Source organism: Thrips palmi, unplaced genomic scaffold (assembly GCF_012932325.1).
Source record: "Thrips palmi isolate BJ-2018 unplaced genomic scaffold, TpBJ-2018v1 HiC_scaffold_15, whole genome shotgun sequence".
Classification (NCBI taxonomy): Eukaryota; Metazoa; Arthropoda; class Insecta; order Thysanoptera; family Thripidae; genus Thrips; species Thrips palmi.
This window is the reverse complement of record NW_023144624.1, coordinates 6,281,254-6,294,042: the sequence shown is the minus strand read 5'-3', so window position 1 is coordinate 6,294,042 and position 12,789 is coordinate 6,281,254. Positions and strand designations below refer to the sequence as shown.

General features: G+C 62.7%; 1 protein-coding gene across 2 annotated transcripts; it reads left to right on the top strand.

Annotated features, from left to right (window-relative positions):
• The first annotated feature begins 5,771 nt into the window (after positions 1 to 5,771).
• On the top strand, positions 5,772 to 12,651 carry LOC117641538 (putative fatty acyl-CoA reductase CG5065). 2 transcript variants are annotated; one of them, XM_034378961.1, is made up of 9 exons: positions 5,772 to 6,143; positions 9,784 to 9,987; positions 10,075 to 10,323; positions 10,491 to 10,636; positions 10,746 to 10,855; positions 10,941 to 11,176; positions 11,246 to 11,496; positions 11,570 to 11,827; positions 11,975 to 12,651. In XM_034378961.1, the coding sequence occupies exons 1-9, from the start codon at positions 6,126 to 6,128 to the stop codon at positions 12,171 to 12,173; spliced, it is 1,671 nt and encodes a 556-aa protein (XP_034234852.1). In that variant the 5' UTR covers positions 5,772 to 6,125; the 3' UTR covers positions 12,174 to 12,651. The 2 variants fall into 2 exon arrangements, with proteins under 2 accessions (XP_034234852.1, XP_034234854.1); XM_034378963.1 differs by lacking the exon at positions 5,772 to 6,143 and adding an exon at positions 6,180 to 6,314.
• The last annotated feature ends 138 nt before the right edge of the window (positions 12,652 to 12,789 follow it).

Here is a 12,789-nt window from a genome sequence, read left to right as displayed (position 1 = left end):
GCCCGGTTTCGGTTTCCACCCGGGTGGGCCGCGCGTGGCGCATAGCGCACAGCGCACAGCGCATAGCTCAGCGAACGGGTAGCGGCGCGGTGCGGTTGAGTGCTCGGAACTCGGAACAGGCCCGGCCCGCGCACGGGGCGGGGGCGGGGGCGAGGGTGGCCGACGGGGTTGCCCGCTGCCTGCTTGGCGTCAAGGCGGCGGTGCGGGCATCCGGGACTCGGGAAAGACGAGGGAAATGAAGGCGGGTGGGGTGTGCCACGCGCCGCCACGCGCCGCCACGCGCCGCCACGCCGCCACCCGCCCCGATGTGGGTCAGACGAGACGGGGGTGCTTGGTGTGCTTGGGGGTGGGCCCGCAATGTGGGTCACGTCTGGCTTGCAACGGGCGGCACGGCGGCACCCGGGGGCTGCTTCGCTGCTTCGGGCCTGCTTTGGGGGAAGAAAGGGGGAAGGGAGCGACGGGGAGGCTCTCCTGTGATTCAAGAGGAGCGCTGCGGGTGGGTGACGCTGACGACGCCGACGCTAGCGCGGGGCCGCCAGCGACTTGCCACAGTGGAGCCGATAATTGCCGCCATGGCAGTTTCCCCAACCTTAGCAGCTGCCTTCGCTGGGGCGGCCGGTCGAGTCAGCGAGGGCCTGCAACGTGTGCTTGCCGCCAACGCCGTGCACCGTGCACGTCAAGTCTGTAATGTCGCAGCCCGCCGTGCTGGCCGAGCTGGCGGCTACCTGGACAAGATCTTCCTACGGCCTTCACCCAGGTCCTCACCGCTGAGGTCCTCACCGGGCACAGCACGTCGCAGAACGCCCCTCGGGCCCCGCCTCCCCGCTCCACCCCGCCCCGCCCCACCCCACCCCAAAACAGACAATGGCAGTTGAGCGTGGTGCTCGTGAATGAACAAGACGCGGGGCGTGCTTCGCGCTTCGGTGAGGCAGCCGACGCGGCGTTACCATGTCTCCGGAAGAGGAGGGCAGGGGATAGGAGGGGGGGGGGGCGTCGAGCCAGGCCAGCTCCAGCCATGTTTTCGCCGAGTGAATGGGGGCCGGAGCAGGTCAGGGCGGCTGGGTGGGCCTTCCCTGTGGGGTTGGGGCCTCGCGCCTCGCACCTCGGTCACCCAGGGGCGGAACCGGTACACGCAAGCGCTTGGTCGCGGGGTGACCGACTCGTCGCCACGTAGGCTGATTCCACTCAGAACTATTTCCTCAGAACAAGGATGAATGGGTCGCCTCCAAACAGGCCAGGGACAAATTTAAATCCTGGGCTCTTTCTTACGGCCCACTAAAATTTTCGGCCAAAATTCCGGACGGGTTTTGAGCTACAGCCGCTCGACAGGGACACGAACCGCCCGCGTGACCCCACCAATGGATAGCTCTCCGAACGAGGAATCCATTGGTGGGGTCACACGTTTGGTTCGAGTCCTGTTTAGCGACTGTGGAGCCCAAAACGCGTCTAGATTTTTGGCCGCCTGCACGGGTCTTCTGGCCTGCTTCTGGCCCACTGTGGGGCGGCAGGCGGCAGGACGAGGCCGATGAATGGGGCGACGCCCCCCATTGATGGCCCGGCCGTGGCCCGGCAGTGGCGCTGGGCCTCGGCCCTCTCGGCCCTCTCGGCCCCGGGGGGCTGTGCGCCGTCCGCGCCGTCCGGGTCGTCCGGGCCCCAGAAGGCGAGCTTCGATCGGCGAACAGGGTAGGCCGGGCGGGGCGGTAAGAGGCGGGGCACGGAGGGGCAAGCTGGGCGGCTAGAATGGGGTTAGGGGTGGCCAGGGTTGGGCGGGAGGGGAGCGTGGAGGGGAGGGAGGGGGGAGGGGGCCGTCGTTCAGAACTCACCGATCCATCGAGCACGTAGAACGAGCGCGCAAAACAACAAGGACCACAAGAACCATGGCAGCGAGGCGCCAGCCTGGGAGGTAGGCTTCCCGCTGGCAGCGGTGCGCGCGCGCTGCCTACCCGCCAGGCGCTCGACGAGGACGGGGCGACGACGCCGACGAGGTGAACGAGGCACCGCGCCTCCAGGGCGTCCCGTCCGCCGCACGCTGGGCGCGCTGGGCGGGATGGGCGTGCCGCAAACTCGGCGGGTGTGGCGTCCTCGGCGTCCTCGCGTCCTCGCGTCCTGGCGTGGGCGGGGAGGGCGTGCTGGGACCAGGCCGGGACCAGGCCGGGACGACGACGTGCGGGGGAGGCGACTGTTTGCGACAACGGAGTGAAGTGTGTTGCGATGCGGACGGGGTGGGGGTGGGGGGATGCATTATAGGGGAGAAGCAAACTGAGGGATGAAGGAAAAGGGGGAGGGGGCGTGAGTCACCCTGCCCAGCCCACGCAGCCACGGCCCATTCAGTGTCCCGCGGCATCCCGAGCGGTCCCCCACCCCCACCCCCGTGCAGCGCGGCAGCGCTTCGTTATGTTCGACAAAAAGTCGCCGCAGAGTCGTTGAAAATGTGGCGCACGTCTGACTATGCGGGCCTATTTCAGCAAGCTCTGAAACAGAAATTCGTTTAAAGCGTCGTTTTCCTTTCCCGTTGACGATCCTGTCATTCTCCGGCTCTGGATGCTCCGAAAATTCCCATTGAAAATCCGCGAAACGCGAACTTTGCACTTGTTCGCTTTCCCCGTCGCCGTCTAGCTAGCTCCAATTGGACTCGGTGTAGTTGGAGGAGCTGCGGCCGTGCGGTGACAGCGACGAGGCGCCGCTAGCGGAGCTCCTCCTGCTCCGCTGTCGCCGCGCCGAGAAGTAGGCAGCCCAATTAACACGAGTGCTCTTTATGTTTGTTTTGCTTGTTTTCTGCTTGGCCTCCGGAAACGTGACGTCGGGTGACGGGGCGGCGCAGACGGCGCGGCCGAAGTCCAAGAGGCGGCCGGGCCGCGTCGTCTCGCCCCGTCGTCGGCCCCACAGCGCGCTGGCGGCCGGCGGGTCGCGGCAGTCCATCGACAGGGGAGTGAACACACCTAGGCGGGGCGCTAACTTCGGGTGCGCGAATGGCGAGCGCGGCCTGGCCAGGCCTGGCCGGCGGGTTTGACGCACTTTGGCGCACTTGGATGGCAACCGGCGGACTGACTGGACGGGGCGACGGGACTGACGGGACGCGCGTGCGGATGGCACCGGGACGGCACCGGGACGGCACCGGGACGGGACGCACGAAGGATGCTGCAAAACAAAGCGCCGTTCAAGGGTTCATTAGCACCTCCCCGGTCTGACGCGCCTGACGCGCTTGGCGGGCCGCCCTGGACCGCGGCAGGGGCGGGGCGCCGGCCGGCCGGCCGGGCAGCGGAGACGAAAGTAAATAGGAATAAACTAAAACCGCCAGCTCGCTTCGACCGACACACGTCACCAGAGCCTTCAGACTGCTTCGGACTTGAGAGCCCCCCCTCCCCAGGGCGAGCCCCAGTCCAGGGCCTTCCAGAAACTGCAGCTCGTCGCTCGCGGGGGTCCTCGTCATCGCCGCAGGGGTGGCGCAGCCTGGACTGGGCTTGGCTCGAACCGCCCGTCGCGACATGGACGCTAGGCTGCGGCTTGGTTACCGTGGTAACTGCCCTTTGAAAAACATGACCTCTAAGTGTTCTCAATACTTCTTTCCAAATTTATTTTTTGAAAAACAAAAGACAACGAAAACAAGTTAGTACACCCACAATCGAAAGCCCCGTCAGACAGATGAAAACCGCACCGCCTACTATTTTACAGCAGTGCAATTAATTCCAACTTGAGCGAGGATGTCGGCAGGCTGGCCGGGCTCTAGAGCAACATACGCCGCCTAGAAGTTTTCTAGAGCCTTCCTTTTGATTCCGTTTCAGCACCTCAGTCCTTGCAATCACTTGTGTCCTATGTAGTCCAATCTGTCATATTCTCGGCTTTGCGTCATTCAGTTTCCTATTTAACTTGTATAACGCAAAGCCGAGAAAAACTGTCTATGCCAAGACAGAAGGAAGAAATTGAAATTTGAAGACAACCTCTCCTGCTCGAGTGTGAAGAGGGGTGGAGGGGGGAGGGCAGGGCCTGGGTAAGGTGCGACTGTGCGCGCCGGTCCGTCCTTCTGTTTGTTCGAGCCCAGGTGCCGAGGGGAGTGGAGGCATCCCAGCGCGTCTGTCCGTCTGTGCGCTCATCTCTCACATTTGCCAGCCAATCGCGTCACTTCGCGGTCCAGCGGGTACTTCGGAGAAATGGCACTGAGTCGCACGACGCACGCACGTCCCTCCTGTTTACTTGTGGTCCAAGTCCCTCGGCACGTGGAGGGGGAGGGGGCGGCTTGTGGGGGCGGATCGTGGGGGCGGCAATCTGTCTGCAGGGGTGTTGGTCGCCAGTTCGGTCCGCCCCCGCTCTGCGTTCGGCGTGGCTCGGCGGTTCGGCGTCGACGCGCGAGCGACGCGCTCCGTCTCACTTTGTTTTGTTTCGACGCTGCGCCGCGCCGCACAGCCGTTGCACCGCGCCGGCCGCTGTGTTTCGCAAACTCGGCCGCAGGAATGTCAAACTAGCGTCCCCGGAACGGCCGCCGTGCGACAGGGGTGGCCCGAGAGCTCGCAAAAGGTGGAGGTGGCGGTGGCGGTGCCAGTGCCCGGGCAAAGACCATGGAAGGAAAAAAAGTTTGTCGAAACGGTTCGTAGAAATCGTGCTTTGGGCTGACTTTAGGCAGCCACTGCGTCTAATCTAAGGCGCCTAATCGTTCTCCCTCAACGAGTGGGTACTCTTGGGGCCTTGCTTTAGGACACCTTTGTTACGGAGTGCGATTGGTCGCCTTAGTTTGGGAGCGGTATTGCAGCAAAGTTTGTCGAAACGGTAACAAATGTGTAGAAATCGTCGTTTGGCCTGACTTTAGGCAGCCACTGCGTCTAATCTAAGGCGCCTAATCGTTCTCCCTCAACGGGTGGGTACTCTTTGGGCCTTTCTTTAGAACACCTTTGTTACGGAGTGCGATTGGTCGCCTTAGTTTGGGAGCGGTATTAGTGCCGCCACGCACTGGATTGAACACCGCAGAAGTGTTCGCCGGGGTCCATCGCCACCCCGGCCCGTCGGCCCGTCCGGTCGTTGGCTTGCCACCAGGCGCCGACCTTGCCAGCTCCGCGCCGACACCGGGGTGACACGACACGCCGACGGCGGCGTTCGAGTGCACCGGCACGGCCGGCACGCATGACGAATGGCGAGCCCAGCAACGCGACACCCTCCAGCCCGAAGTTTGGCAGTGTGCCACGGCGAGGGGCCGCGCCCTGCAGCGCCATGGAAGCGCCCTGCGAGACGGCAAGGAAGGACGGAAGGCTGAGAAGGAAGGGCTGTGTTTGATTGGATTCGTTAGCCCAGAGTCACAGAATCAGGTGGGAGCACTTTGAAGCTGCGAGGGCGGAGGGCGGCAGGCAGCACGGCGGCAGCTTGCGGGACGACGGGGCGGAAGGGCACGGCGCACGGCAGCGAAGGGTCTCTCTCTCTCAGCCCGGAGTGATTCGAGGCGGGCGGAGCAGGGCGAAGGCGAAGGCGAAGGGCGGGGGTAATCCGGCCCATTATTTCCCGGGCCGGCGTCAAGGGTGGCTGCTGCCAGCCCCGCCAGCCCCGCCAGCCCCGCCAGCGCGCGTCTTCCACCCCTCTCCCCCGCTTCCCTCTGCACGCGTCACCGCCGCGCGCTGCGCCTGCGCCCCACACGCACCGCCAAGCCACACCACGCGCCACTGGCGGAAGGTCGGACAAACAGACGGACAGACAGACGGACGCGTCGCAGACAGGCCGACGGACCGACGACGACGGGCGACGACCACCTTGTCCGGCACCACGGCACGGCACGGCGTGGCACAGTCACCGTGCCACACGTGCCACAGCCAGCCACAGCCAGCCACTGGCACGGCGTGCCGACGGCCTGACGGCGTGCCGCGCGGAGTGGGGCAGATCAGTGAGGGACGAGCGAGGTGGCCGACTGCGCTTCGCTGCTTGGCGGGCTTGGCGTCGCGTCGCTTGCCGTTTGGTGGCGGCTAGGGCCATTGTCAGTGTCACACCGGTGTCGAGAGGAAGCGGGCGGACCACGGAGGAGCACTGCCGAGCAGGGCCCACGTCCATCTAGTGCGCGAGCGACAGTGCGTGTGTGTGCGTGCGCGAGTGCGTGTGTGTGAGGTTTCGGCCAGCCGGCACCATACCGCCCAGACATCAACAGGACCAGCATGGTGAACGTGAGCAAGGTGAGCACCATCCCTCCCGCCGGGCGCCGAGCAGTCAAGCACAGTGGCGCGGCACTGCTGTGGCTGCGTGTTCACCAAAGGTCGCTGTCGGAAACGAGAGCGAAAGCGATTGTTGTTGTTTTTGTTTGGTTAGATGGGACAACTAAATAGTGGAACCGACGCGAGAATAAGGTAGGGACGAGGAGATGGCCTTTGGTAGCCCATGAGTGCGAGTGAGAGGGCTGCACAAAACTCGTGTCGGCTCGACGATAGCAAGCAAGGCACGACTCCGTGCTCTCCACCCCACTGCCGTGCTGAGGTCCATGGCTGGCTTTACCTGGCCGCATCAGCTCAATTTGAATTGAGTTGTTGCGTTGCTGGTTGGACCCGTTGAGTAATCGTCCCTTCCATGGCACCCTGCAAGAGTCACATCCAGACGGAAGTCTTTGTTGACGGTGGATGCCCTCTGGGTAAAATGAATGGTCCTCGGATTGGTCATTGTATCATCTGCGCTCCCTGCGCAGCCCCTCGGATAAGCTAATGAACAGACTTTACGTAACCCGCGCAACGTCCCGCAGCAAGTCGGCAAGTCGCTCGACAAGTTGTCCCGAACAAACGTGAAGTGCAATACGCCACACAACCAGAGGCCGGTAGGAAAAATATTACACAGAAGTGATGGCCTGGTCCGGTCCACGGGCAATCGTGCCGGTTCGTCTTTACGGTCCAGCAGCCTGTGCCAACGAGTCGACCTGTTTGAGTCCGTCTCTAGCGGGCATTCTAATTGGCTCGCCATCAAAGTGCATTCACGCTTGGGTCGCGTCGGAGGCGTGGCGTTGGCGTAGCGGGCCCGGCAAAGCGATGTCTCCAGCCTCATCTTATTCATTCGAAGACGCGAGAAAACAAGACGCAGAAGATGTCTCTCCGGTCGACTTCGTCTCGCAACCCGAGTACAGGCATCAGGCGGGCATGCGCCATTATTCCAGCGCATTCGTACCGTTCTGTTACACCTCTCCTCCTGTCAGTTTAGTGCACCGAATTGCCTGTTTCTTGCGGGTAGGCCCAACAGTCCTCCGGGAGGGGGGGGGGGGTATCGATGCGCGTTTTGATTTCCGACACGATTTCGCGTTTGCTGGAGGACTCAGCGAGCCAGCGTGGTTCCCCCTTCTCTTCCTCCCTCTTCCCTCTTCCCCCACCCCTCCGTCCTCTCCCCCTCCCCCTCCCTCCAGCACCCGGCGGACCCCGTTAGAATGCAATGATCGTGTCTGTTGGGCTGTGCGCCCGCGTCGCCCGCGTCCGAAAGCGACGCCCCGGCGACGCCCTCGCCCCGGCGCCCGCAAAGGCTTCACAGCCCGCGGCGGCGCTGTCTGTGGCTGTCTGGCGGCCGCCCCGGACGCAGCCAGACACGCCCAGTCATAGGCAGCGCCTCGCGCATGCTGATTTTGGACGCCCCCAATATGAAGCCACCTGCGCCGCCTGCGCCACTGGGTCACCTTCCCCCACTCTTCTCCAAAAGTGCAGGCCAATGCCCCTGCAGAGTTTTGACAACTGGCTGGCGGGAAAAAACTTACCTCCCTACAAAATTCGCTGTTCTTCGGCTTTCTACCTGAGAGGGTGAAATCGCGCCGTTGGGTTGTCTTGGACACTTTTTGAGCAAAAAGCGGAACTGCGGGCCGCTTTGTCCGAATGTGCCTTCGACGTGTTGCATGCAAGATTGATTGACTCGAATTGGCCGCGACGGTCGAGTGTGCTGGCAGCGATGGCTGCATTGCGCCGTTTGGCCGTTAGGCCGTTTGGGTGTGCCGGAATGGCATTTTCGCGGTCGCATAAAGGATGTGCTCGGATGTGCCTCGGTTTTAGTGTCGCGCGACCATCAGCCAGTGACGATTGATGCACTGTAATGGAAATACGTCTTTGGTCGCACTTTATCGCTGCCGATGATGGCGGGACTGGTTTTTCAAAAACCCGGCTTGCACGTACCCAACTTGGAGTATAGAGTGCGCACCGCACTAAAACTGTCAGAATGACTCCGCGCGCGGCAACGATTGCCTCAAGTTGAAGGTCTCGTCGTCGAGGCGACGTCGGCGACGCGTCCATGTTCCGTGAAGTCCCTCTTTTCACACCTCAGGGCGTGTTTGCCGAAGCGGTGCCCGTGCGCGTGACACACGCCGGCGGCGGCACGCAGAACGGCCGTCATCGGCTCCGGCCGTGCCGTGCCGTGCCGCAGTTGGGTCTAATCTGGGACAATTTTCGAAGTTCAATGACTGGACTTGACTCCTCCCCCAGCTCCCCGAAATCGGCCGCCTTTGTTTATGTATCATAACGGAACCCGTCCTCCCTCCCCCTCCCCCTCCCCGTGTCCTCGCCGTATTTGCCTGTGACCCCGGCGGCCGCCCCTTCTGGCCTCCACCAGTGCGTGACCCACTTGACCTGGCGGTCCGGGACCTTGAAGGCCTGCCCGTCCTTGCGCCGTTGGGCCCTTGGGTTGGGGTCGTCCTGGCTTTCGGACCGCGGCGGCCGCCGGCTGCCCAGCGCGTGTTGGCGGCGACTTTGGACCGGAGGGGGTTCAGGCTGACCGGAGACGCACTCTGCGTGCGATTCGCCCACCGGCCGTTCGGCCCGGCCGCCCCTTCAGGTCGGGCGCGTTCGGAAGCGGGCTCGGCGTGCATTGTTTTTGGTTCGGCGCCGCCGGTGTGGTTGTGTTCCGGACGCAGCCGCGAGCTGCAGGCGGTTGTGCAAGAGTTTTAGCGGCGGACCGCGAACACCCAACACCTGCCCCTGCCCCTCCCCCGGCCTCTGCTCCCCTTCACCTTGACGCCGGGGATGGAGGGCGGCTCGGCGGCTCGGCTCGGCGGCCCCATGGTTCGGCCGTGTCCGCTCATTACCGGGCCTGCACACCGATTCCCAGAAGGAATCGCCAGTGCACGACAGAGAGCTCATCTCGTGGCACGTGATCAAAGAGGCCCACTTTTCCAGGAATACTTGCGAAAATTGGCGTGTGCTCTCGAAGCGCGCGTCAACTCCATAGCAAAGTCCCCGCCCGTCTCCCCTCGTGCATTGGGCCGGGGAATGCCCCCTCCTCCTCCCACCCCCTTCGTCTGCAACTCTGCAGAAAATGTGTTGAGCCGATTCCCCCGAAAAGCAAATAATTGACTTCCAGCGCCGTGCTTGTTCTGTCGCTCGGACACATGCTAGTTGACACTCTGAGCCATCATGCCGTTGAACAAATATTTTGACGACGCGGCTCGCGGGGCGGCGCGTGGCGGCCCCCAACGCCGTCCTGCTGGAGGTGCTGGAGGTCGACAACACCCTGGGCGTGTTGCGTCACGAGGGGGCCACCCCGGACCCCGTCCGTCCACCCCCGTGCTGCTCGCCTGCCTTTGATTACGCGCTCGGCGTGGCTTTCACAAAAGGCTCCTCATGGGCTTGGACAGCGTGGCCGCCGTGCCGTGCCACGCCGTGTCGCGTTCGCCTCGCGCCCTTGGCACACTGCAAAGTATGGGGCGTGGCGTGGCGATGTGCCGCGCGCCGTTCGTTGGCCAATGACGCTAGGCCCGGCGCGGCCCGCACTGACGGGGCGGAGCAGGCGGGGGTTTCTCTAGCTCCTCATGGACTTCCGGGTGGTGCTCTAACCCTGGCGAACGCCCTGTGCGCCGTGTTGCAGATGGAGAGCCTGTCGGCCAGCCCCGTGAGCGACTTCTACCGCGGCCGCTCGGTGCTCATCACGGGCGCCACGGGCTTCATGGGCAAGGTGCTGGTGGAAAAGCTGCTGCGGAGCTGCCCGGAGGTGAGCACGCTGTACCTGCTGATGCGGCCGCGCAGGGGCGTGGACGCGCGCCACCGCCTGGACGACCTGCTCAACACCACGGTAAGCAACATGGAGTGGGCACCGCGCGACGCGGGGCTACGGAACGACAACGCAGAGCAAGTACTTGACGCTCTCTCGCTGTCGCAGATTTTCGACGAGCTGCGGCGCAGCCGGCCCGACGCGCTGCGCAAGGTGGTGGCGATCCCCGGCGACATGACGATGGTCGACCTCGGCATCTCGACCACGGACCGCGAGCTGCTGGTCGAGGAGGTGTCCGTCGTGTTCCACTCGGCGGCCACCGTCAAGTTCGACGAGGCCATCAAGCTGTCCATCGAGATGAACATGCTGGGCACCAAGCGCATGCTCAAGCTGGCCCGCCAGATGAAGAAGCTCGAGGTGAGTACGACGTGGAGGCACGACGCCGCGGCCCCCGCGGCGCCCGCGGCCATGGAGCGCTGGCTGCAGGCCAAGGCGCCACTGGCCGCGGCGTTGGCCAACGCCTTACGAAAAGGCAGGGGGGGCCCTCGCTGGATTCGAACCCGTGACCTTGCTCCTTGTCGCAGGCCTTCGTCCATGTGTCCACGGCGTACTGCAACTGTGACCGCAGTGAGGTCGAGGAGAAGGTGTACCCCGCGCCCACGGACCCCGAGAAGCTGGCGCAGTGCGTGGACTGGATGGACGCGGAGATGGCAGACCACATGACGCCCAAGTAAGTCTTGCGACTTCTGCCTCCAGTGCCTCCCGAACGGCCACTACCTGAGCGCCACACCGCGCACCGCTTTGCGTATGTTTGAACTTTCCGTTCTCATGTCCTTCAGGATTCTCGGAAACCGGCCCAACACCTACACGTTCACCAAGGCCCTGGCCGAGACCTTGGTCATGAATGAGGCCGGAAAGTTGCCGCTCGCCATCGTTCGGCCGTCTATCGGTAAGTCGCTGGCCTGGAGTCCGTGTGAAACTGGGGTTTCGGTTGTGTTTTTTGGCGTGCGTGTGGTGACCTTGTCCTGTGTCAGTGACGGCCGCGCGCCGGGAGCCCATCCCCGGCTGGGTGGACAACATGAACGGGCCGACGGGGCTGCTGGTGGGCGCGGGCAAGGGCGTGCTGCGGACGCTGTACTGCCACCGCGACATGGTGGCCGACCTCATCCCCGTGGACGTGTGCATCAACCTGCTGGTGGCCGTGGCCTGGAAGACCGCCACCGTGAGGAGCAGGGCGCTGTCTGCCGCGGCGCGCGAGCCCGACGGTGACGTAAGCCTCTCGTCCTTGCTTCGCCACGTACCTGCCGTCGCCCCGGACTTACCCCTCTCTGCCCCGCAGGCCAACAAGTGCGCCAACGAGGTGGTGGTGTACAACTGCGTGTCCGGCGCGCAGAACCCCATCAAGTGGTCCGTGCTGGAGAACGTGGGCAGGACCCACCTCCGACGCAACCCTTACAACAACGTGCTGTGGTACCCGGGCGGCTCCTTCAAGAGCTCGTCGATGTACAACGAGGTGTGCGCCTTCGCGCTGCACGTGGTGCCGTCCTACATCATGGACGGCGTGGCGCGCGCGTCGGGCAAGAAGCCGCAGTGAGTGTCCTTCTAGAGGTCTGGCCTGGGCGCTACAAGTCCCACCGTACAACTAACGTTTTGCTCTGCTTAGGATGGTGAGAATCCAGCAGCGCCTGACCAAAGCCGTCAAGTGCCTGCAGTTCTTCACAACCAGCGAGTGGCGCTTCGCGGACGGCAACGTGCAGCACTTGTTGGCCGAGCTGACGCCCGTAGACCGCAAGGTGTTCGACTTCGGCATCGCGGACTTGGACTGGGACGCGTACCTCAACACGTACGTCCTGGGGACGCGGAAGTTCATCCTCAAGGAGGACCCCAGCACCTTCCCCGAGGCGCGCGCCCACCTCAGGAAGTAAGCGGCATCGGTCGGGCGTGTCGCTCTGTCTCTCTCGCACTCCCATGGAACAGCCCGTGAGTGCGACAGAGACGGCGGCGAAACGCCTCTCGCAATGTGTGGGGGCTGCCTATTGGTGCTGAGCTCGCTGTGTCTGTCTCGCAGGATGTTCTTCGTGCACCGGCTGAGCCAGTTCGTGACGGTGACGCTGATGTGGCGGTTGGTCTTGTCGCGGTCGCAGATCGCCCGCCGCGTCTGGTCACTGCTGCTCGGCATCCTGGCCAGGGCCGTCTCCCTGGTGTCCGGCGTGACCCGCGCCGCCCTGCCCTCCCTCGGCCCCATCGCCGCGCCCGTCGTGGGCTAGGCCGGGCCGGGCCTCGCCCTCAAACGTGTTTTATCTACCACTGTACATATCATTGAGACATTTATGCCCATGACGTCATCACGTGTTTTTATGTACTGATTGTATATTGTAGTTTTTACCTGTATCTTGTTTAATAATTGTTTTATTTTGTAAATTACTTTATTCGTCCTGACGGGCGAGGGATGGGTAAGCCTTGCTGGTTACTTGGCATACCAGTTTTAGCCTAGATATATGATGCAGGGTTATGAATTTTTGTTACCTAATGGTCTCTCTTATTAGTTTGACGGGATGTTAAAGTAAGGGGAGATGCTTTCTTTGAAGAGCTGTGCTCAGAGCTATTTAGTTACCAAATCTGCATTATTTTAAGAGTAAAATTGTTTTAAGAAGAAATTTGTTTTGAGATGCAAGATCGACAATTTTGTAGGAATTGTATGACCATTCATCAAGCTCAATAAAATATGACATTTGTTTCTGTGCATGGACTGTTTCATTCAATAACTAAATCTTGAGACTCGGCCGCTGCCAGAGGGATTCTCTATCCTCCCAGCGCATGGGTGATTAAGCGTCTTGTGAAGCCAGTGGGGCTTAACTCCAGGATCGGTGAATTTTAGAATAC